A 26915-nucleotide genomic window follows, 5' to 3' on the forward strand; every position below is an offset into this window, starting at 1 on the left:
TCATTCCCGTATCCAGCGGGGCTACGTGAAAGCAGGTATCTGATGGCCGGTTTGATCAACCCCAATATCCCTAGCCAATGCACTCACCATGTATATGCCTATGTCACGTTATTTCTGAGCATTGTTGGTCTGGTTCCCAGCAAAATCAAAATACTCAGCTGGGATTTTGACCTAGTCTGTGTTCGTGATTTATTTCCAGTCGGTGTGCCCAAACTACTCTATTGAGGATTTTCACTGAGGGAGTAACTGCCTTTCAACTGGTTCTATCAATACTGGTACTTTCATTTACTGGTATTCTTTGATTATAATCTCCAAACGTTTCAACTGCAACTGCTGCAGTCACTGAAGATAGTCGTCACAGTTGCAGTTGAAACGTTTGAAGATTATAACCAAAGAAGACCACGGCAAAACCTGGAAGACAATCAAAACATTGACGCCAGCCGAAAAAGCCTACATTCGTTAATGTTCTCAATAGTATTAAAAATATAACAGAAAGTGATTCAATGATGGCTGCGATGATCACTTCGTGAAGTGAATATTATTGTAGATTGTTGTGGTCTAAAAGAAAGTACATGTTATCCTGCCACAGCGAAAATATCATCAACATAAATTACCGTTCTTTGAGATCATATCGTTAAGTTTCGATAAGATACTGCAATGGGTTCTCAGGCCTTTCAGTCTTTCAATACTGCGACATAAGGTCTTTCATACATAACACTAATCTGTGTTGAGTTCTGGAAAGTAAGAGTTCTACAGCTTTTGGATGCACAACGACAAGTATCTACATCATCAACTGTCCGATCAGCTCATCACTAAGGTGATCCATCAATGGGCAGTGTCTCATTTCAGATTAATTTTTGGCCTTTTTAGAGATTGTTCAGCATTCTTTGGGGCGATATACTGTTCAATCTCCTAGCTTTCCATCCTGGAAAATAACTCAAGTGGTATATTTGTTGTTAAAATTCCTATATTCCTATATATTAATAGCTCCTATGATTGGTTACGCATTTTGCGACTGATGCTTTTTCAATTTTGATTAGGCTTAAGTAATTATAAGTGTAATGACCACTTGGTATGATCCTTGATAGGGATAAAGATAAATTTGCATATGAGATAAGTTGCCGCTTGATCAATTGTCTTGCCAAACTATTATACTTCTTCCGCAGATGTAAGCTGAGTTCTATTTGAAGTACAGATTCTACGGCCATACTTTATATTCTTGACTAACATTGAGTCTGCCTTGATCGTGAAGCTTCATTATCGTTATCTATACCTATAGCGATATAACAACATAACAATACTTTAGGATCGACTTTTTGAGTTTCAACTTGAGAATGATTTATTCAGTTGAAATTTTTCAACTTGGTTTTAACAGTCTTGGCAGGTTTATTTCATTCAGATTATATTATCGAACACTAAGAACCGAACGAAATTTGTACAGCTTCACACCTGATGAAATGAAAAATTGTACAATCATATATTTTAGATTCAGTGTGTTTCGAACATTCTTATCTCGTAATCAAATTCCTTATCGGGAAAATATTGCCGAGTTTGCCTGTTTTTCAAAATGGAACAGGTCTTGTGGTTAATGGTCAGCAATTGCGAAACGATCCATAAGATCGACATCAGAGGCCATTAATTCTTGAAAGAAGTATCGATCTTGAATATGTAAGACATTACTGGTGGTTCTTTCTAGATTTCTGTGCCGTGTTTATTCATTTCCGAACATCGGTACCCGTACAGCACGTCGTCACCTATGCGCTGACCTCTCGTCGGATACAATAACAGCTCCCATGCTTTATATCCTCGGAGTGCTTTGTATCTATTCCGATCGCATATCATTTTAAACAACATGCGCCATAACTCTCTCTGCGATCATAATTCTGCTGGATCTGTCACTTCCAATTTCCTTGCTACAAATAGGTTGCTTGTTGTCTGCTCCCGTTGTTTCTTTTTTTGTCTGTGGAGTTTCGTAGCAGTGGTCAGTGGCGTCCGTGGAATGTTCGCAATGGTTGGTGAATTTGCAGACCATCTACACTTGGGGAAACACATGCGTCATCAATAGAGTAGGGCGGGGCAACCAAAACTAACAGAAGAAAGAGGAAAGCTTCTGTCGGGACTGGTGATAGATGAATTATTATTCAGCGTACTCAACGATAAAATTTATTAACACAAAACACGATGATAAACATAACACGAAAAAGGAAAATTACAGGGTAACCTCAAAGAACTAACGCTAAGTTAGTCCGCTATTTTAGTCCGCCCGATTAGCGAGGCGGACTAAGCAATAGTTGCCGGCCGAAATATCAGAACAGAATGAATGCCTGCGGCTAAAAAAGGTCGAGTCATAAATTTAGTCGAAAGGGATCAACCACTGTGCCCAAATTCTTTGTCTAAATCCGTAAAAGTTTTAACAATGAGTACCTAGTCGAAACATTCCAAGTGGTTTCGTTCTAAATATCCATGTTTTTTTGGCAATGAACTTTCGGTTTGAGAGAAGAGAGCATTTCGATGATATGCGATGAAAAAATACGAAAATGATAAGTAATAACAAAAATGAAAGAATCATCATAAAAAAACCCAAGCAGATAGATATTTTGAACGCCTGCGGAATAAAAGAGTTATGATAAGATAATTTTGTAATAAAAATGTATGATACAAAATAAAAATGAATAAAGGAATGAAATGTTTCTGAAGTAAGAGTTGTATAAAAAATCCTACACCGCTATACTAATACACTCCCGAAAACAAAGGCTTTAGCAGATCAACAAAATAGAACCTCAAAACCAAAGAACATGGATGAAAAAAGAAACAGGAGTGTCTGTAGAAAAGTAATCCAGTCAAGTGAGGAAAGCAACGATAATGATTGAAGGTGGTTGACAATGTTTCGTGGTGTATTTCATCAGTTCGGACTTCCATTGTCTAATATAATATAAATTGATTTAAAATCCCTGAAAAAATCAAAAAGATTAACCGAAAATAACAATTTTATTTAAACAAAAACTGAAACTACAAGGAAATAACATACAAGCTACAACCAGAAAATAAAAAATTGAAATATTAATGAAAGCTGAGAATTAAAAAATATTATTAGCAAAAATGAAAAATAAAAATTAAAAGATTCCAAACCAAGTTACGTCACGACGTTTCGATTGTTAGTATCCACAATCGTCTTCGGGTGATAACTGGACTTATTCCTCCGAGATCTGACTATTTATAGGTCATTCGGGTGCTTTTACCTATCCCCTCTTTTTTCTTTCCGCTTCATTGATTTACGTATCTCTACGCTAGCTTGACCAAATGCGTTGTCGGACAACATATACGCGGCTTCCTTGAATTTTCTCCTAAACCAGTGTTCCTCTTTGTGGATGATTTCAGCTTGAGCCCACTTGATGTTATGTTGATGAGTCCAAACATGCTCTGCTATTCCGGATTTTCTGGTTTCTCCTCGCTGTGTGTGTTTCTTGTGCTCAGCAATGCGAACTTTCAATGGCCTCTTAGTTTCACCGATGTATGATTTTATATTATATTAGACAATGGAATGTTTCCAAAAATATAACATCGAGTGGTCCCAAGCTGAGATAATACACAGAGAAGAAACCCATCATCAAGCGAAAAATGGCCAACTCCCGCCAAACAGTCATCTCCCACTGAACCAGTGAAGTGAACCAGTGAAGCGGAAAAAATGGAAAGCGGGGATAAGTGAAAGTACTCGAACGACCCATAAATAGTCATCTCTCGGAGGAATCAGTCCAGTCATCGTCCGAAGACGATTGTAGATGCTAACAATAGAAACGTCGTGAACTAACGTGGCTTGGAATCTCTTATCTTTTCAATTTTTATTTTATTTCTTTATAATTTTCATACTTTATTTTTATTTTTTGTTCAATCGTTCTATTGTTACTTATGTTTTATTTCAGGTTATTTTTGCTTAATATAATTTTTATTTTCAGCTATTCATTTTTAATCATCTTTTTTTAGCTGTTTCAGAAATTTCAAATCATTTTATATATTAGACAATGGAAGTCCGACCAAGTGAAATTCACTGGTGGTGTTACTTTCGTGTCAATCGTCGTGTCAATTAAGTTTCTGAGATTTTATAATGTTTTTCTCATAAGATATATAACTCATATTATCATAAAATGATATTGAAGTTTGGTTTCGAACTTGAAAAATGAATATAATTCTAAAGTTAAACTTAAGATACGTTGATGTTTCGTTAATTCTATTCTCAGGTAATAATAAGAAGAAAAATATTTTAAGTTTTAAAACTGAATAGTTGATTTGGCTTGACGTTTTAAACGCTTAACTTGACAAATACCCTTGCCCAACTTAACTCACCATGGGGTAAATTGAGCATGTTTGATTTTCAGCAGTCCAACAGCTGTAGCTTCTAAATGTGTGTTATTAGCAACAACATATCAAAGACACTTTTGAAAGGAAAATGATACAGAAAGTGTATTCAGTTATAACAAACTTTGGACACTGATGCAAAAAAATCATATGATGGATAACATGGGTGAACCCATCTTTATAGATTTTGTAAGCAAACATATTCATTTTCATCCTGCAAGTATTCCCATAAGTCGTACTCAAATCGAACAGATTCGACAAAATTTTTGGGTACTTTTATTGATTCGAAATTCAATTTTAGCAGGCATATAGAATTACATCTACCAAAAACTGAACAAAACATATTTTGCCTTCATAACATTTGAATCAAACTGCCTCGAACATGATCCTGATGAATTTTTATTGTGCTTTCGTGTATTCAGTCCTAGGTTGCAATATTGTTGTGTATGAAATATCAACGGATAACTCTAGGACCTTTATAATTCAAAGAAGTAAGAATGTTCATACTCACTCTAGTAGAATCTGCGTAAATTTTGAGTTATCAAGAGTCATCCTTGAACAATCAACAATATCCCCTCTCTACGCTGGAAGACAGTGACACAATATGTTACCTGAGCATATAACTGGATTATAAATTCAATGTTGACAAACTTCGGTACATTTTCCTCTTAATCTGCTGAGGATATGACCGGTGGTCAGTCGGCGATTACTTTTATTATGTAGGTAAGCAAACAAAAATGTGTAGTCTTGGATATGGGAGTTCTATGATGCATTTTAGAGAGATTCCTTCCTCTAGCTTCAGGTTGCTTCCTGCATCTACCAGCCCGCAGACGCTCTCGAGATCCTCTCAGGAAAGCTGTAGCATCCAGGCAGAAATTGCTGCTCTGGAGTCGTACTTGTTGACCATCTTTTGGAATATCCACTACGGCAGCCATAAAGTCATATTGAAGAAATTCCAGTTAATTAGATGATATTGATATTATCGAATGTTCATTGTGCAAGATTACCATTTTTATAACCGAAACAGCTTTCCAGATGAAGGCATCTGTAAGTCAGCTATACATGACGATACAGTTTGGTTTTTATCCTGATGCATATTCTGCTTCTACTTCTGCTCTTGAGGAGGCAATATATTGACTTCTGGCTACACCAAGGTTTGTTGACATGATGAGGAGTTGTAGTAATTCGAGTCTCTTGCACTTGGGGTAATTTAGTCGACATTAATCTTCTCTGAAGAATCAGGGTCAGATTCTTTGGTTACTTCATAGTCTATGAAAGGTATCAGTAGAACTTAGGAAAAGAAGGCCTATCACAGAAGATCCCCACCTTACCATGACAAAGCTTTTAACAACGAAAGAGGGCCCGAAGTTTCCATTAGTGACAGAGTGGACTCAAATTCATACATCCGTTTCAATCACGCCGCCCCCCTCCCTACAGGGGAGAGATAAAATGGACCTACTTGGTAAAATGAAGGTACTACAAGAGTTACCTTTTTGGTGAATTCTATGTATAAATATCCATTGAAAGGGTAGGTTGTTCGGAGCACGTCGTTTCGTTTTCGTTAGTTTGTCGATTCACTTCGGATATAAAGATTATGACACATCTGTGAATATCCATTGATTATACTGTACTTCTCAGTAAGGTCAATAAATAATTTTTCTGATGAAGATCCAACCAAATTTATTTCTGAAACTCAAAATTCACCTAAGGGATTACCCCAAGGATCAGATTTGGGGTATTTATAGTGCAAGGTAGTAAAAAATAAAAATAAAAGTTGTGACTTTCATAATTTTTTGAAATATTTAGAATTTAGAAAGTATTTTTTTATTGTGATGGGGGGAAATCATAAATATAAACGTTACAATTTGCCGATAAGAAAGTATTGCTTAAAAACTAGTCAAACAACATAGTATTATCGATAAATGCTGTTTGTGATTATTATAGCAGTGATAATCGATTGTCGTAACCATAACAATACCAAACCCGCTCGGTTTTAATTGAGTAGATCTCAAATCTCCTTATCTCGAACAACAACGGCGATGTAATACGTTATTAAATTAAAATTTACGACTATAATATCCTGAAGTCCCCGAGCACGCTTCATTTCGAGAAAGTTTCGTGATCCCTGAGACGTTCCTCGGTGTGGGAAATTCGTCGACGGATTCTCCATTAAATTTCCACGGCGTCTATGGCAATTTCCGCCTAAGGCTTTGATGGGAACCCGGGGTGCCTCTATTCTCTTGCTACTTTACATCGATTTAACCTTGTCTGAAACAATTTTCGGGCGATAAATTATAGCCGAAATTCTTCTCTGTGTTATTCGATGGTCCTGCGGGATGTTTTCTGCTCGATTTTTCGACGTGAGCTTTATACGGAAAGAGGCGATGTCGTTTATCATAAAGTGAAGAGGCGTCTCTTGTCGGATAGTGAAATATTTCTTTTCGGATGTTTCGAAGATGGAGTTTGAAGGATTTGAGAGATAATGAAAGAGGTGGAAAACATTATGTTTTCATTAATATTCCTTAAATTGACAAAATTTGCATACTTTTGATGAAAAAGCTCAATTCTCCATTTTTGCACTATACGTAAATGTTTTATCATGAGCTATATTATTTTAGAGTGAGCAGTTATATTTATTAATTCGAGTGAAATATCATTATGATAATGGTGATAATAATCAACTTAACCTTGTTAAACTAACAGATTTACTATGAATATGTATATTTATTTTTAGGACTCAGTTTTAGGCTAAGTTTGTATTCTAATCCAGAATTTTTTGCTCTTCACTTAATGGGGATATCTTGGGTTCTTTTACCTTGATGTTAGGCTAAGCTAAAAATATGATATTTTTGAATCAGATTGTGTTATGTGATTCCAGGCTCATTTCAGGCTTCTGTTGCACCCGACCACCGATTTTCTAAGTGTCTATATTTTTTAATCAGTAGGTTCTGCTAACTTCATACAATTAAACTGGCAACCAAATCAAAATCATTCTCTTTTCGAAAAATTCAAACTTGCAATAATTCAATGCTCATTTTAGGCTTCTTCATTACTATATTGAAAATTTTCATTTCCACGTTTGAATTGAATATTTGAGTGATTATCTATGTCACAAACGATAAAAGCAAAAATAATTTTTCGAAAATATTCTTCGATTATAAGTGAGATAGACTTGAAATTCCAATCTTATTTCAGGCTTGTATGACCCCACATCGGCCTACTTTCTATACAGGGTGTTTCAAATTCGATCCTCACCATTGGAATCTCGAAAACTATGAGAGATACGGAGATGGTTAAATTGGGGCAAAGTTGCACATTTACCTGACTAACAATATGCCGTTGAGAAAGTTCTGAAATTACGAGTATATCCGGAGATGTCCGAAAAACACAGAAATTTCGAAAAATGGTTTCTATTTTTTCTGGCTTCATTTCTCGAAGGATACATTGGATTCTTCCTGTTTTGAATAGAACCAGATTTAAGTTTTCAATGATGTATCATAAGTTATCATTCTTTTTCGAAAAATTGGAGATATTGAAAAAATGCATTCTTATCATAATAGGCTTAGACTTTGATGTTTCTAAATTTGACATTCAATTTTTTACTGTACAAGTCATTGAGTTTTTGGCGAAAAATTGTTTTCACGAATAAAGAAAAAAGAGATATGATACAAATTTATTACAAATACGATAGGAACAGTGTTAGGACATCGGAAATGTATTTAAACTTATATCCCGAAAGACGACAACCACATCGAAATATGTTTTCAAGTTATTGGATCAAAATCTCACCGAGTTTGGTTCATTTGAAAAGCCGAGGAAAAAATACCGAGACAGAATGGACCAGAAAACAAAAAAAAAATGATAAATGAGGTATGTTTGAGGTAAGTTAGACATTGTGTCCTTTTCAATTGAAAGTAATAATTTGCAGATAAACATGAACCCGGGGAAATTACACGTCAAAATTTCCTCCGAAATGAATATTTGTCTTACTAGTGCTCGGAGACATCTCATAAAAGCGGTTTAAAATGTCACAAAATACACATATCTCAAAAATTGCATCCAGGTGATCCCAAAAGGCGATTAGAATTTTGTAATTGGCTAATAAGAAGACCTGATTTTCCTGTTCTCGTAGAAAATGTAATTTGGACAGATGAAAGCAGTTTTATACGAATTTTGGGATATTCAACGGAAATATTCAACACATTTGAAGCATAAACAACCCCTGGCAGTTCTGAGAAATTCGATCTCAAGTGCGATTTAGTATTAACATGTGGGCAGGAATTTACAAAGATAGAATTTTGGGTCCTCAGTTATTTGACGGAATTCTGAATGGAGAAACCTATCAACAGTTCTTAATGTCGATTTTCGAAGACTATTTGGATGATCTACCTTTGACTAACTATAATAACATCTGGTTTCAACACGATGGTGCTCCACCGCAAACTAACAGACGAGAGTCTAATTACCTGACAGAAAGGTTTGGTGATAAATGGATAGGGAATAATGGGCCGGTAAGATTGCCAGCAAGTTCTCCAGATTTGAGTGTTATGGATACATTATTATGGGGTACACTGAAAAATAGAGTTTATGATCAGAGGGAATATCAAAATATTGAGGACCTTCAACACAGCATTGTTAGAGAGTTCGGAAAATTGAGGAGGAGGGAAATTCATTTCATGATTTGTATTATAGAATAATATTCGAAGAAGGGCACATTTGTGTTATCATGAACAAGCCCAGCATTTCGAACATTTACTGTGGTTTACTTTTGTCTTTACATTTTTGTCAATTATTGTTATTTGTTGAAAGTTCTATTTTCATTAAAAAGAACACCATGTCATATTTATCTCATACACACCACATTCATCAAATTTTGATTATTGATTCTGCCTTCGAATTTTTTCATGGGCTTTTCAAACTAACCAAACTCGGTGACATTTTGATCCAATGACTTGAACATAGTTCGATGTGGTTGTCGTTTTTCGTGATACAAGTTCAAATACATTTCCGATGTCCTAACACTGTTTCTATGGTATTTGTAATAAATTTGTATCATATCTCTTTTTTCTTCATTCGTGAAAGCCAGTTTTCGACAAAAATTCAATGACTTGTGCAATAACAAAATGTCATTGAGTGTAACAATTCGAAAGTCAAATTTAGAAATATTAAAGACAAAGCCTATTATGTACTTATGATGCACTGTTTGGAACCTTTGGTGTAGTAATGAATATTACTGGAGTTTTTTCCCAACACCAAATCGTTATTTTTAATACCTCGACACGTGTTTCGATCACCAAGTGATCATCTTAAAGAGGAAGAAATATAACGATTTGGTGTTGGGAAAAAACTCCAGTAATATTCAAAGCCTATTATGATAAAAAATAGTTTTTTTCAATATCTCTAATTTTTCGAAAAAGAATGATAACTCATGATACATCATTGTAAAGGTGAAATCTGATTCTATTCAAAACTGAAAGAATCTAATGTAGCGCCCATAAGAAAAAATAAAGCTGATGATATTGGTCGGAAGACGAAACGTCGAATAGCTAATCTGAAAACACGGCAATGTGGAAGGGCCATTTATTTTCGAATCCTTCGAAAAATAAAGCCAGAAAAAAATAAAAACCATTTTCCGATATTTCCGATTTTTCCGGATATCTCCGGATATACTCGGAATTTCAGAACTTTCGCAGGGTCATATTGTTAGTCAGGTACATGCGCAACTTTGCCCCAATGCGGAATGTTCCTCAATTTGGGTTATTATAGCAAATGCAAGTTTAAACAAAATGAAGTTGAGTTTAATTCATGAGTTTTTCAAATTCACTTCGAAAAGTATTCAAATTGATGTTTCAAATATTGGGTTTTGACTTTGAAAAGGATTTGTTTCTAATTCACATATTGGCAACAGCGCCAATACGTACCTAGATATTCTACTTTAAAAAAGGAAAATTATTTTTATAAATCAACAATTAAGGCAAAATATAAATTATAGTTCAATACCACCTCCACAGGCCACATAAACAACAGTTGTTTTGTTATTTATTTATATAGAGGAAGATAGGTTAGGTGCACAAAATGTCACAGAATGTCTCGGAACTCGGAACATAAGTAAACAGAACAGCACGCCTCTGAAATATGTCATCTTTGTTTGTCTCATACAGTTAACAGATTCATTGTCTTTTATTAGCTATAACCGATGTTGCCAAATGGTGAAATAGAAACGAATCCCTTCAAAAGTTGAATGCATTATTTCATTCCTCTTTTTTTAACTATTTAAATAATTTTTTTAAGAAATAGGTTGATATGATAATTTTAAAATGCGTTGTTTTAGAGATCTTTTATGAAAACTACTTGAGTTTCGTCAGGAGGAACATTCCCCATTTATCCATCCTCGTATCTCTTTTCTAAGATCCCAATGGTGAGGATCGAATATTTTTCATATCTGAGTCCTCCTAGCCTGATGGTTAAACCAAAAGAGAATCATTGAATCATTGAAAATTTTCATTTTGAAATAAATTTAGGTTCATTTTAGGCTCCTTCATTACTCTGTGGAACAACTTTTTGCTCCTTTATTGAATTGAATATTTGGGTGTCTACTTCAGGCAAGAAGCGGAAATAATTCTTCGAAAATAGTTTTTAACTATGAGTGAGATAGAAATATATTGAGAATTTGAGACTCATTTTAGGTTCCTATTATCCCCATCGCCATGTGCTGTTTGAAAAAAAGTGGTTTCTTCTAGCTTAACTGTTGAGCTGGCAGAATTGAATCGAAATTTTTCTGCAATGACGAGTGACCAGGTGCATAATTCATGGCCGAAAGCCATGAATTATTTTTCCACAATACCCATGATATCTCCGTTGAAACAGAGCAAAACATTCTGGAATACACTACACAATGAACCTAAAGTTATATATTTTTATTAAGCCTGATTATCTCGATTCTTTGTGATCTATTTAATTCAACTCACGATGTTATCTGGGATCAAGCCACAACAGTTCACCTATTTGTTGAGTATTTAATACCGTAATTATTGTTAACTTTATTTTGGCCAGATTTCCTTTCAATTTATTAATTTACTTGTCTATTATAATAGAGTTCCCTACTTGAGAACAAATTTGAATGTTATCCATAACAAATGCATTGTTTTCATAAATGTGGATAGTGCCCCAAACAGCAAATAAAAACAAAATAATTTTTTGTTTGTTTTACTGAAAATCTAATTTTGCATTCTTGCGGGGAAAATGACAAGGTGCATATTGATGTAATTCGTATGAGAAGTTATTATGGAGTGAAAAACTGTTTGCACATACGTTTCTTTCAGAGGTAATGGACAAATATTTTGCATCAAAGACACCCTTAACATTTCCGCTCCTATATGTGTTTTGTGTTACATATTTTGACCGTTCTAATGGAAAGTCAATAACGTAATACCTCTTCCAGAAGCAGAAAATCCCGTGTTATTCGCCAAAAACCGGAACACAAATACTCGGCGTAGTAGTATCGTTGTTTACACTGAAAACATAATTTAAGATTGCCGTTATTTTCTACGGTCATCCGCTTCCTTCATAGGGTACTTATCCTCTAGCTGTCCTATCGTAAATAACTTGATATTTTGTTTCAATATTTATGTGGTTTTTGCTTGAAATGCTTTCCTAGTATTATTATTGATATGATTTTTGTTAATAACAATATGTTATGTAATAGAAATACCGGAATAATAATAAAACTTTTACTGAAACTCTATTTCATTAACATTAACATTTAAATACTAGAAATCCTAATATGTTTACAATAAAGATATAGAACTTTGCATAGGAATCGTGTTTTTTTTTCATATTTTTGATATATAATTGATTGAGAGATAACGTTAGTTCTATTTTTTTAAATGTTGAAACAATAATTATAACTACTGCCTTCGCCATAATTAACAATTGTATATAAATAATAATTGTAATCTCCTCACCATTTCAAATATGCGAACAGTTTAGTGCCATCATAGCTTGAAATGAACTAAGTTACCATTTGAATATTGAGGCATAAATCTTCGAATTTAAGGATACTTTGGTGTAGATTTTATTAATTGGAAAAGCACTTTTTGGATAATTTTACTAAAATAATTTTTCTTTTTCAGGTAAGGGGATATTAATACATACAAAAGTTCTAGAAGAGAAATTGCGTTTTTATGCCACTACTGGATATAAATTGAAATGGAAGTAGTTCAAAGGTGAGATTAATTTTCTTGGAAAAAAGCTCTTTGGCTTTCTATACTTCTTCATCATTAAATAAAAAAATATTTGATACAAAACTTCTAGATAGAAGATATCCTGGTATAAAGAAGTTAACATGTTTAACAGAAAATTAATAACACAACAAATATAATCATTTAGTAATTATTTTCTATTTGTGAAATTGATGGCCATCATTAAATTAGAAAACATTATTTGATGTTCTTGTAAAATTTCTGGATTGTTTTAGATCTTTTAATTTTTCAGGAAATTTATTGAAAATCAGTTAGTTTCATTAGTTTAGATTAGTTTCATTTTCTTCTAATACACTGTTTGGAACCTTTGGTGTAGTAATGAATATTACTGGAGTTTAGTCCTAACACCAAACCGTTATTTTTAACTCCTCGACACGTGTTTTCATCACCAAGTGATCATATTCAAGAGGAAGATTAAACTTCAAGAGGAAGATTAAACTTCAAGAGAAAGATTAAACTTCAAGAGGAAGATTAATCTTTCTCTTGAAGAGATCCTTTTAGATCTACCTCTTCTCTACATTTTTCTGGAGAGAGAGGCTAGATGGACTAAATATAGACTTGTGCAATTTAATGCAAAGTACAACAGAGTACTGGTTGACACTGGAAGTCACAGCATTCTGAAAATGACCTCTGACTTTATGCCTCAAACTGTTAAGTACGAAGTGCCTTATAAAGTACTGTCCCCGAGTAGAGAGGACTGGATCTTTCGGGAGAAAGAAATATTAAGAGCGAATAGTTGTTGGTTTACAGGTGAATCAAAAACACGTTGCGACTGTATTTCAAGCGGAAATTTACCCTATTGAATTGTGTGCGGAGAGATTGGAAGAATCCAACCTCATACACAAGTTAATAAAAATATTTTCGGACAGTCATGCGGCGTTGGAAGCTCTTGGCTCCTACCGAGCAACGTCTAAATTGGTAGCTAATTGCCAAAAACGACTGTCGTCGATAGAAAAACTCAACAGATTGTATCTGGTCTGGATTCCTGGCCATACTGACCTGAAAGACAATGAGGCTGCTGACTCCCTTGCAAAAGAGGGTGCTGCAAGCAGCTTCATCGGACCAGAACCTGCCACTGACATCGCTTTAGAGTTTGTCAAACAAACATTGAACACCTGGATGGCAAGAAGATTTATGGACTTCTGGCAGAATCTTCCGGGATTGGCTCACTCCAAAGCGTTTATTCACCCTTCGGAAGCTTGATACCAAACAGTTCGATAGGAATACTTAACAGATTGTCTCTGGTTCCTGGACATACTGGAATGGAAGGCAATGAGGATGCTAACTTCATTGCAAAGGAGGATGCTGGAAGCAGCTTCATCGTACCAGAACCTGTCATTGGCATCATTTTAGGCTTTGTCAAACAAAGATTGAACATCTGGATGACAAGAAGATTTATAGACTCCTGGCAGAATCTTCCAGGATTGGCTCACTCCAAGGCGATTATCCACCCTTCGAAAGTTGATACCAAACAATTGTTGGACTACAGTAGGGATGAACTACGATGTCTAACAGGCCTTCTTACTGGTCACTGTCATTTGAATCATCATATGCAGAGACTTGGACTGTCAGAAGACAGTGTGTGTCGCCTCTGTTTGGAAAATGATGAAACAGCAGAGCATATACTTTGTGCCTGCCCCGCTGGGGACCGAATCAGGTTCTTAGAGTTTGGCAGAGCCGTACTCTTATCATCTGACCTGAAAGACTACTCACCATACAAACTAATCAGCTTCGTTGAGAAGCTAGGTTTATTTGGTCGAGTGTGAATCGGTGTGAACAACCCTTGCGAATTGCGGTCGAGGGTCGAATAGGCAGACCCACTCAGTTTGGACTTAACCTAACCTAACCATGATATGATGAATTTTAATAAATTTACTTTCACAGTCAATTAAGAAAAAGTATGTTTCACTCACAAAATATTGTAATATATTATATAAGTAATATTATATATCATGTATTTGTGGTTTTTTAATTTAATTTGCCTTTTTAGTGCCAGTCTGTTCATAATCCCCAAAAAAAAGTCGATCTCCATATATCTGTTTGTTTTGAAAATTCCCCGATTCCACAATGGGGAATGTTCCTCCTGACGAAAATCAAGTAGTTTTCATAAAAGATCTTTAAAACAACGCATTTTGAACTTATCATTTCAACCTTTTTCTAAAAAAAAATTATTTGAATACTTAAAAAAGAGGAATGAAATAATGCATTCAACATTTAAAGGGATTCGTTTCTATTTCACCATTTGGCAACATCGGTTACAGCTAATAAAGGACAATGAATCTGTTACCTGTATGAGACAAACAAAGATGACATATTTCAGAGGCTGTTCTGTTCACTTATGTTCCGAGTTCCGAGACATTTTGTGACATATGACATTTTGTGTACCTAACCTATCTTCCTCTATATGAATAAATAACAAAACAACTGTTGTTTATGTGGCTTGTGGATGTGGTATTGAATTATAATTTATATTTTGCCTCAATTGTTGATTTATAAAGATAATTTTCCTTTTTTAAAGTAGAATATCTAGGTACGTATAAATTATTTCAACTTGATATAGGCGCTGTTGCCAATAAGTGAATTAGAAACAAATCTCTTTCAAAATCGAAACCCAACATTTGAAACATCATTTTGAATACTTTTCGAAGTGAATTTGAAAAACTCATGAATTAAACTCAACTTTATTTTGTTCAAACTTGCATTTGCTGTAATAACCCAAATTTAGGAACATTCCCCATTGTCAGTGTTCTCCACATTTACCGTTTGAAGCGCTAGTTTCATAACATAAGTTCAATGCTTATTCAAGTTTTTCGCCGATCAAAATGCGTTTGGTTCAAATTTTCAACACGAAACTGGTTAATTTAAATTAAGTGACCTTTTCACCGAGCTGTTTTTTCTTCTCTTTTTGTAACCGTCAAAAGCAGTCAACCTAGCCTCTATTATCTACCAGCCCTTAGGTTCTCGCTCGTTAATTGTTTATCACGTTGTGGTCGAGCAAAGTTTGCAATACCGCAGAGCAGCGGATAGTGGAATTATCGCGCAAACACAAGACCAGTAGGCATTTCGAGTAAATAAGTAAAAGTAAATAGCCGTCCGGTTAATTGTGACGTAAGTGCTGGCCGCAAAATGCACGTGCACGGTCGACAATGGGTAATTGTTCAGATAATGGAAAGATAAATGAGATGTTGGTACAGGTCGATGAGAAAATTGTTCAAAGCGAATGCGATATCTGTATTTCGGTGTGAGGTAATGCTTCACTGCTGCTCTGAAGCGAGAAAAGTATCATTTTTAACAGTCTAGCACACGGAAGAAGACAGTGAAGAGAAACATAACAGAAAGAAGGAATAATACAATCATTTGTGTGAAACAAGGCTCTTGTACTCCCAGGACCAAGTTTTTATCACAGAAATTGTGTAATAAAAAGAGCACTAGTCATAATGGCGCCAAAATTGAAAGCTGGTTCCAACATCAAGAAGAAGAACGATTTCTCTGTATCGATTTTTGTGAATTCTCGCACGTTTTGGTAAAGTCGCGAAACGGGGATGTTATGCTCTCTGGTAGATCAATTGCAAAAAATCGGTTGTAGCGATTTGGGTAGCATTACCATCGACGGGATTTAGTTACCAAAAAAGACACCGTGAAAAATTAAGGGCCTGCATTTCGATAATTTTCTGTGGTTCAGACCACACATTTCGATTTCGAGAAAAAATCATACGAATCTTAATCTAAAATAGAATATTATTGAACGAAAAAATAAACTTTACTCTGCGACGGTTCAAAACTCTTGTATTATGATAAGCAGAACTCTAAAAACTACAAAATTCATGTATAGTACTTATCAGAAGCACATAGAAACGTGAACATGTGTCTCAATACCTTGATTTATTTCGGTGGTTTAGCATGGATGCTAGATTTCCACTCATTTAACAAACGAGCTATCCAAAACGTAAATCCACTAAGCCCCTGCTTAGTACTTACAACAAGTACAAATGATAACGTACAATGGGAACATTGTTAAAAGATGGTGAATATTTTTTGATTTGAAAAGGATATATTTCTAGGAGAGTTTTAGGAAAATATATCAGGATATAACCAGGGTTTTGTAAAACTTTCTGAGACAGCCATTTTGGGGAATTTCAAATCTAAATTCGAGTAAAACTTTGGCATATATAGGCAATCAACAATTCAAAATGACAAGAATCTAATATATAAAAATGGATGTTTGTTGGTTGGTTGGTTGGTAAGTGATAAACTTCTACATCGCTCAACAGATCGTGATGAAACTTAACATGTATAAGTATTTTTTCATAGAGAAGGTTTTTAGGCTATCAATTTTTCTGCAACTCGCCACTAGATGGCGCTGTAGAACAATTTTTTGAAAGCACTGTTCTATAACGCTGCGCCCGCCTAAGTTTTTTGCCGTAGAATCAAAAACAATGTGCCAAAATTGCGAGATACTGCGAATGCTCGCAAGTAACGAGCAGATGTATTGTTAAAATTGACATCTAGGATGCATTCCGGAAGGATTATTACATTGAATGAGCCTTTTTCCTGAGAATAGTACAGCGAACGTGTCACAAGAGGCAGCACTAGTAGTAGGGACAAACATAAAATATTCACATGTAAAACTGTGTTATTTACGTAATATTAATTTGTTATTTAAAAATATGAATCTGATATAAAAAATTATTTTGTGCTAAGTATAATGCCAACAAAGCATTGCTGTTTTGCGAATGGGCTCATTTAGCAAATTTTTTTCATTTCATTTGAAAGTATATGTTTCAAATAGTACATCTGCAAAAAATCTGAATTTTCACTCTTTATCTTCCCCCTCAAATTATTAGTTGAATGTGGCGTTCACCGAAACGGGGCGTGGTCAATCTTGACGTCACATCAGTCGACTCGGCGACAAGGGAGTGCTGGCGGATAAGCGAAATACGTGTGCTAAAGCTGCAGAAAGTAAGTTTTGTATTGTTTACCGCAGTGTGTCAACTGCGTGAATATGAATAATGATAAAAAAGACGATACAAGTATTGCATCGCTCCTAAATGCAAGAATTCTTCGGTAACTGCACGAGAAAAACTTTTTATTTCACTATCAACTAACTTAAAATCACGAAAGTTATGGCAGCGCACTATGCGGAGGGCCGACTTTGTATCTGCCAAGGGGACGCATTTTTGTTGCGAAATTCATTTTAATGTAAGTATGAATGATAATGATAATAAAAAAAATTATAGTTAACTTGAGTACTACTTTAAATTTTAGATTGAAAAAGACATTGAAAATTACATGTATGTCAAAACTATGAAAGTGGGAAAAATTATAATGAAACCAGACGTAATTCCGCATATATTTGAAGCGAAGATATCGCTGAAAATCAAAGCATGTCCGATGAAGCAGGTTCACAGGAAAAAACCTTCGATGTTGGAATTCAAGTTAATAATAAGGTTTTTCGAAGATCAAAAGCTACACAGACCGTAAATATTATATACCACCGAAAAAGAAATCGTTCTAAAGAAGTAGAAAATACAGAAAGTAATGGAAAAAAATTACGACTAAGTTCTCCGTGGACAGTGAGAGTTCGAGTACATCAGACGTGACTTCTGTTGATACATCATCAGATTCTATTTTGTCTTGAATATTTGTTCAAAACTGGAATTCGAAAAACAATATTGAGCGAACATCTATTCACGTCATAAAGAAACCTCCGAATTTATATCTTGGAATCCCAAAGGACTCTTTATTCATTCTACAACCTTTGTCTCAAAAATGACAGTTACCCACAATTGATTTATACATTACTTGGAAGAAAATTAAATTGAATTGGTTTTATGAAATTTTGGCGGACGATTTTTGTTCAGCTGCTGCTTCCGTATTTAAGCTATTAAATGAACACTTCTAAAATTAGCAGTTTGTTTGAAAACATTCATTCAATGGAAAGCTATAGAGGGAGTTAGGGAAAATCTGCTTATACCTCTTAGACATTGCATCGTTATAATAACGTACAGTGCATTATTGATAGTTTTGAGACATCGATTCAGAAACCAAGTGACCAAGTTCTCTACTAAAGCTGTCTTCTAATTAATACATAATGGTCATTAACTTTTAAATTGTTTTAAAAACAAAAGAATTCAAAAATACGTAACACGTGGTGTTTTCAAACCAGTCAGCAAATGAAACAAAATCCGACGATGGCAGCGATTCATAATCTCCAACTACAGGCACGGTTGCCACCGCTCGAAGCTCGTTGCCTGGTGTGACGTCAAGGTGTACCACGGGCGATCTCACACTTTCAATTGCTCTTGCTCAGTCGTTAATTGACAAATAAACTGGAAAATTTTGTGGGATACTTGGGAGATGATTTACTTACATCTTCTTGTGTAAAAAATATTTTTTTAAATTGTACTTTACCATATGTTTATATTAGGATAAGGCAGTGTTTGTCCCTACCGAACTACTAGCGCTGCTAGTGAGTGATTTTTCGTACTTCAGGAAAAAGGTTCATTGTCTTTACTCAGTTTACTTCATTTGTTTACTTAGTCCAAGTACGGTTCGGACGTGATAAAACTATCGATTTCACTGCTAATTTTACTGTTCTCGGGTTTTTTTAATCAAAAATATCTTCTAATCTCGATGAAATCTTTCATTTTCAATATACAGAGAGTTGTCTGCAAAATCACAAATAGAAATTTTGAAAACTTCATCTATGGTGAAGCTTTATTTTTCATTTTTTGAAAACATTTTCATAACTGCATTTTTTACTACTACAAATATTAATTTTTTGACATAGCCATTATTCTGAAATGAATTCTTCATCGAGCTTCCACACATTCAAAAATCAATTATCAAAATCGACTGATAACAGATAAAAATATGGACATTTTCCCTAACGCCGCGAATTTTTGAGAAAAAATTTCGACATTCTTTTTCCTAGTTATATGAATATGTACATGGGAAATCGACATCTTGAAGATTCGCAAAGTTAGGTGCCAAAACCACACTCCGAAAATAGCCTGCTTTTAAAATTTCCAAAGATCGATAGTCTGTTTTGGGGTGCGTAGTTGTTGCCAAATGGTCGTACGGCTTTTAAGGAATATATACTATACACTGCTTCCCAGAAGCAATACGAAGAAAACGTCCGGAATTGTGGGGAAACAATCTCCACCTCTGAAAAAAAAAATATGCAAATTTCTCTTTTAAATTTGATATTTTCCCTGAGTCGATTCCTTGTTCCTCGTACTGATATAATCGTAAATACTGAACCAAAATGGAATCGTTCACTTCTGCAAAACACTTTAAAATGTTTTATGGCTACAATAAAACGGATGTGTTCTTTCGTTCGTTAAGTTTTCAAACATTGCGAACTGTAACCGAAACCATAAAATGAAACTTGATTCCACATTTTACTGTCACTTTTTTGCCATTAAGTCCGCTATCGGATTTCAATTTGTAAGTAAAATGTCGCCTGCGCGAGGGGGCGACCTTTTCATATTGACCCTACATTCAAAGGTCTGCCTGCTCCCTTGTTACGGAATTGAATTGAATGTCAGAATGATATAAATGTCTTTTGAATGTTGTTCGTGCCGGTAGGACAGCGATATATTTACCTTACGGGCTTTTGATTGTATAAGTCAAAATTTCATGTTTTGTTTCGTTGTTTGAAATCTTGAGAGTCAGAGAATAAAAATTATATTTGCAATATTTTGAAATGGAAAAGGAAAAAAATACAAAGCTTTTAGATTGTCGTTTCGTACTCTACTTCACGATTTTTTATTGCTTAGTTACCAACCCAATAGTAGTGGACTTTATGGTTTGGCGGATACGAAACCAAAAGAGCAGTTTTTGTTTAACTTAATCATAACCTTTATAGTTGAAATTCCGTAATATGCAAGTGCATATTTTTTTGGTTTCTAATCTTACACAATTCGAAAAATGAATGAATTAAACTGAACTGAATAGTTCACCCCAAAAAGTTACTGTGTAATATAAACCTTCTAAATGTTCAATTAGTCGGCAACTTGTTGAATTTATATATGTTGACTATAATTAAAATCAAATCATCTCAAAGAACAATTTGTTCGGGCCAGTTCCAACTCCCTACACTGTAGGTTAATGAACTGACCTATCAGAAAATAACTACTCCCCTAGCTAATACCACGAAGGGCGTTGGATAATATCCGACAGGTGTCAGTGCACGATTCTTCACTGAAGTTATTCCTGCATATGTTTTTGGCGATACAACTGCAGCAATATAATTAAAATAAATGCCTGAGAACCCTACCTCGACTAAATATTTATCTAGATGATTGGAATGATTGTGCAACGTTACATCGCTGACAGACTGCGAATAGCCATGATGGCATGTGAAGTTAGCGACACTGCCTATTCAGAACGCGAGACTTCAGTCCATTTCCTTGAGCAGCGAAGTAATGAATAATTTTCAAGTGTGGGTTCCATAGACGTACATAAATTAGAACAATTTATTTCAAACATTCAATGTTGTTGTGAAGAAAAGAGAATTGAAACTTTCTATTTTCTTCATTATGATTTCCTACCATGTAGTAACGGCTACATCCATCAATTTATTCAATGTTATTGTATGATTTGTTATATGAAAATCACTTTTTCATGAGTCACATACCGGAGTTTGATGTCATGATTCGATTCGGTCTAAGAGTGCTTTAATCAGATACTTTATTATACGAAGAACATGAATCAATGATAAAGTCCTTTCGACTCATTCAGTGTTTTCATTAGTGAATTATACTAAGTGTGTGAATTAAAATTACTACTTCAGTTTTTCTCTCTAGTAACACAAATGAACAAATGTGCTTTTCGTATACAGTGTGTAACAACGAAAACTTAACAGAGCCGTTTTTGAATATAAAAAGTAAGATTTTAAAAAAAAGCTCGGACACGTCGATTTCTAATTAAAGGGGAACACCTTTCAGACTAATCAGATTTTTTGTAGTACGCACCCTCTCGGAGGGGGTGCGTAGGGAAAGTAGGTCAAGTGGCACCTTGTTTCAAAGATCTTTCGAATACCTTTACATCTCTGTTAAAAAAAATTGTAACGATTAGTATTAGTAGGTATTTTTATTGAGTTCAACTCTTTTTAAAATAAATCAAATTGTTTTTAAGGTACAATTCACGTTCAGAACTTTCATAAAAAAAAAATTTTGCTTTTTATGACAACCTGCTAATACGTGTCCATTTGATTTCGTAAAAGAGTAAGAATTATTTGTTTATTACGAGGAGATTTTTTCGGGGGATGGGATTGGTTACCACCCTTACATTTTAGGTAAATTGAATGGCATCTCCTTATGAAGGTTGTCTTTTGACGTGGATATTTTATGCTTTAGATAAAAAAGTGAATCATACTAAAAACTTACCTACACAACGAATACAACCTGCTAATTTCCTTGAATGCTGATGACACAGAAAAGTTTAAAAAACTGTTTTAGGGTTAATAAATCCCAATAATTGTTTTTAGAGCCCACACAAAAAAAAGTAACACATAATAAGGGTAACTCACATAGGAAATTTAGAGTAAATGTTCAAAATGTGTGCCATTTCTCTCCATGCAACAATAAAGATTTTGTTCGAATTTTGCTCTTAAATTATTCAACATCTCAGGAGTTATAGCTCGGCTTTCACAAAAAGTAGTCCACTGGTGTTAAATCTGGTGATCGTGCTGGCCATTCAATTGAACCTCTTCTGCCAATCCATTGTCCTTCAAAATTATTATTCAAAAAATTTCGAACCTGCACCATCTTGTTGAAAATGGATAAATTCATCTTGACATCTTGGATCCTGTTCAATTATTTCAACTATACGAGGATGTATTGCCTCTTCAAGAAGTTGTAAGTAAGAATCACCAGTTAAATTTTCATCGATGAAAAATGGACCTATAATATGATTGCCTAATATTCCGGCCCAGACATTAAACTTTTGGGGATGTTGGGTATGTATTTCTGCATATTGTCTTGGGTTTTCATCCGACCATTAACGGCAATTGTGACGGTTCACGCAGCCATATAAATAAAATGAGCTTTCGTCCGAAAAACAGATGTTATAAAGCAGCTCGGGATTTTGCATTAATCTCTCACTCATGCCCTCACAAAACTCCTGTCTTCGGTCAAAATCATCCTCATTTTTCCGGTCATTGCTGATAAACCTCTGGTACTTAACCTGGGATGACTTGACCAATCACTCCAATCGCATTATCGTCATTCACTACCTTTCTCTGAACATTTCTTTTCTTATTTGAAACCGAACCTATCTCCCTGAATTTTGTGACCAAATCCAGAACGTGATTTCTGCTTAGGTGTTTACCAGGGTTTTGCTCGTTAAATAAAATTGATGTTCTATTAGCATTTTGGTCGTTGCCAAAAAATAAAGCAATAACTGAAACCCTTTCAGCAGTAGTGTAAGGTATTTTTAAACAAATAACAATACACGACCCGTTTAAACAAAACAATCGAACGATGTGCTAATGAAAACTGGAAGAAGCGGAGTGGGTATTGATTTCGAAAAAGGGATTTCGTTTAACAAAAAACTGATAAGAAGAACTGCTCGAAAAATTTTTTATTTAGGCATACAAGTTACCGAGTGGTCTGTCTAAAGTATTATTACCATGGCAATTTTAACTTCAAATTATCTCGAAAACTAATCCTTACAAAAACTTTTTTTTAACAGAGTTTTGAAGGTATTCTAAAGACCTTTAAAACAAGGTGCCACTTGACCTACTTTCCCTATCTAAATAAAGGGGGTGCGTACTACAAAAAATCTGATTAGTCTGAAAGGTGTCCCCCTTTAATTTTCAAAAATCTTACTTTTTATATTCAAAAACGGCTCTGTTGAGTTTTCGTTGTTACACACTGTATAGTTGATACTCTGGTGTTTGCAAATAACGGGAGTCATAAAATCATCGATATGTACATTACAACTAAAAGAAAACATTAAGCTGTGAAATGACCAAGACCATCTTTAAGAAGAAAAACCGTGTCTGTTGATGAAAACTGCAAACTTAGAAGAACAGTGCATTCATTTTAATTTGACATTGAAATACCGACTAACGACGAAATAATGGGAGCCTTGAAAGAAGACCAAATTATATCTCAATTGAAAGACGGAAAGAAATTGTGGAAAACTTTGAAAGAATTGAATTTCAGGGAAATAATTAAATTATTCGGTGGAGGAAACATGACCTAAAGCAGATGAGTGGCTTAACGAAGAATATACCGTTGGGAAGATGTGGTAAGACAAAAACATCACAAGATTATATCAAGAATATTTGGAGGGCTGGTCTACCAGATCAAAGTCACCTTCTGGAAAAGAAACGCGAACTTTCTGGAAACATTTTTCCAAATGGATTTAATCTCCAGCGATTTAAATCCCATGTGAAACAATACTTTCGCACAGGCACCGCTCTTAGAGCGCCTTACGCCGTGTAGTGCTTGTGTTTTGTCCTTAAAAACAACATAATTATTAGTTTCAATATCTTTGATTACTCACGCCACTTCAGGTGATAAAACAAACCAAAGGATCATACAATCTTTTGTTTGGGATGCAAAAATAGGGTGGAACCAAGAAAGTATTATGAATCGGTCTGTGCCACTTGTGACAAATCATGTAATGATCATTTATTACTTTTCACTATTTGAAAACAGAGTAGAGTACAAATAGATAGATAGTTCGTTAATTGATTTTTATTGCTTATCAACTAACTTTATAATAATTAAATTTGAAGGGTGTATTTTTTCATGATAGTGTACTGCATGTTTTTGGGAAAAACAGTTTTTGTTTAATTCAATCACAACCTTCATTATTGAAACTACAAAATATGCAAGTATCTATTCCTTGAAGTCCTTGAAGATTTTCTGAGTTTCTAACTTTCAACAATGTGAAAAATTAACGAAAGAATCGAAAAATGAAACAAAACAACTGATCTCAAACGTAAAAACGAGTGAACTGTTCAATGTTGTTGTATGATTTGTTATATGAAAAGCACTTTTTAATGAGTCACATACCGGAGTTTGATGTCATGATTCGATTCGGTCTAAGAGTGCTTTAATCAGATACTTTATTATACGAAGAACATGAATCAATGATAAAGTCCTTTCGACTCATTCAGTGTTTTCATTAGTGAATTATACTGAGTGTGTGAATTAAAATTACTACTTCAGTTTTTCTCTCTAGTAACACAAATGAACAAATGTGCTTTTCGTATACAGTGTGTAACAACGAAAACTTAACAGAGCCGTTTTTGAATATAAAAAGTAAGATTTTTAAAAAAAGCTCGGACACGTCGATTTCTAATTAGATAGATAGATAGATAGTTCGTTAATTGATTTTTATTGCTTATCAACTAACTTTATAATAATTTAATTTGAAGGGTGTATTTTTTCATGAAAGTGTACTGCATGTTTTTGGGAAAAACAGTTTTTGTTTAATTCAATCGCAACCTTCATTATTGAAACTACAAAATATGCAAGTATCTATTCCTTGAAGTCCTTGAAGATTTTCTGAGTTTCTAACTTTCAACAATGTGAAAAATTAACGAAAGAATCGAAAAATGAAACAAAACAACTGATCTCAAACGTAAAAAAGAGTGAACTAGGAAGTTCACCCCTATAACGATTTTTTTTTAAATAAAAAATAGGCGAATGTATAAGAATTTTTTTGCAGTTAGAAAATCTGGGGCAAACCCAAAAACTTAAATCCTTCAAGTTTGGAATTGAATAAAAATGTCTTCTCATTATAGTATCAAAGATGGTACATACAGGGTTGGACACAGAATTGAACGACCTTTACAAAAAGGTTTCTAAAAGAGGGTTGTTGTGGGAAGATAGTAGTACACAAGGGTCTGATTTTTACATAGAATTGTGTTCCCCTGAAAACTAAAATTAATGTGATTCACGATTTTATATAGAGTTGGTATCAATGTACTTATTAAGAGTGGCTTATTTCAACTAATATATGCCCACTTTGATTTTACAATTCAAACTTTGACAGGCACAGTCTACTCAAGTGTGGCTATCAGATAGGATGAAAAAAGGCAGTAAACGTACTTTACTAGTGTCCTTTGAATAGAAAATATGACTAACATTCAAGTTATTTTTCAGTTCCGTCTTTTTTCATCCACCTTCCAGATAGCATAGAACATGATTTACTGGCAGGACTTTTATTATTACAATGTTCCAACCAGTAGTTACATTAAAGGATTGATTTTATCAAATGTGCAAAACTTGTTCGAGCAAAATACACTCCCTTCATATTAGAATCTCCCACACACCTGTCAAGTATCGAATATACCGGGTGTCAACGAATCTATTAGACAAGTCATAATTTCTAGACTATTAGGAGAATTGAAATGAGATTTGGTATAGTTGAATGGTATGTGGAGAGGAATGTTTTCACATATTTTTCACTTTCCGGTCACTTCCGGTTTCAGCGGAAATGGCTCCGGTTCTGAATTTTTAAATGGAACACCCTGTATATTGTAACATTTTTGGATTTCTGAGACAATTCTGGATCAGAAACTGACATTTCCGGAAGTTTTTCAGCCTACTTGATTTTTTCAGAGTCACTTTTAAAATTGCATCTAGGTGGCCATGATCGGACGTAAACTAATCTATGGACCTCAGGTGATATCAGAAAATTGCAATAGCGGAGTTTTAGTGACTAGTGTGTTGAATATGAATGAGACAAGTTTACAAAATAACATTTTCGTGTCTAACTATTATTTTTCAAATGGTGACCATTTTTTGACAAGCAATTTCCGAAAAAAGGATTTTTTGACGAATCTAACGTTACTAATTTATTTGCGATTGGATCAACAAATTTAACAAATTTAACTAATAATTTCAGCGATGCACTTAGATTTTTTGCAATATCCTAAGTTCTTGAAAATTCCACTATAGTAAATTTTCAAAGTGCATCCCTCCTTGTTCAAGACACATTTCAGCTCGTTCAATTGTTTCTCTCAACACGTTTTGTAACATTTGAGGCGATATACTTCTAAATGCCTGTTGAATCCTTTCTTCTAAGATTTCGAGAGTGGCTGGGGCTGTTGCATAGTAGACCCTTTCTTTTACATATCCCCAAATGAAGAAATCTAACATAGTCAGATCCGGTGAGCGGGCAGGCCACCGTACTGGACCGTTGGTTGCAATAACTCTATTATCAAAATGCTCTATTGAAAAATCAAGTACGTCTCTGCTATTATGGGGTGGTGCTCCATCTTGCTGGAAGTAAATTTGCCGTAAAACTTCTAAAGGCATATCATTAAGATGATCC

The 26915-nt window shown here is 34.5% G+C and overlaps 1 protein-coding gene across 3 annotated transcripts in view; it reads left to right on the top strand.

Annotated features, from left to right (window-relative positions):
* The window catches only part of LOC111505570 (Rap GTPase activating protein 1), a 923489-nt gene that overhangs the window by 216830 nt on the left and 679744 nt on the right, over positions 1-26915 (top strand). The window contains exon 1 of one of the 3 annotated variants that reach the window (XM_074183140.1): positions 12547-12578. The exons of the other annotated variants lie outside the window; for them this stretch is intronic. Within the exon in view, the coding sequence (XP_074039241.1) occupies positions 12562-12578 (17 nt within the window). The 5' untranslated portion in view covers positions 12547-12561. Of the gene's footprint in view, positions 1-12546; positions 12579-26915 lie in introns of those variants that run through there. 3 annotated transcript variants of the gene reach the window in all.

This window comes from Leptinotarsa decemlineata, unplaced genomic scaffold (genome assembly GCF_025532065.1).
Source record: "Leptinotarsa decemlineata unplaced genomic scaffold, Ldec_3_MD MMD2_P_RNA_scaffold_2, whole genome shotgun sequence".
NCBI classification, from domain to species: Eukaryota; Metazoa; Arthropoda; class Insecta; order Coleoptera; family Chrysomelidae; genus Leptinotarsa; species Leptinotarsa decemlineata.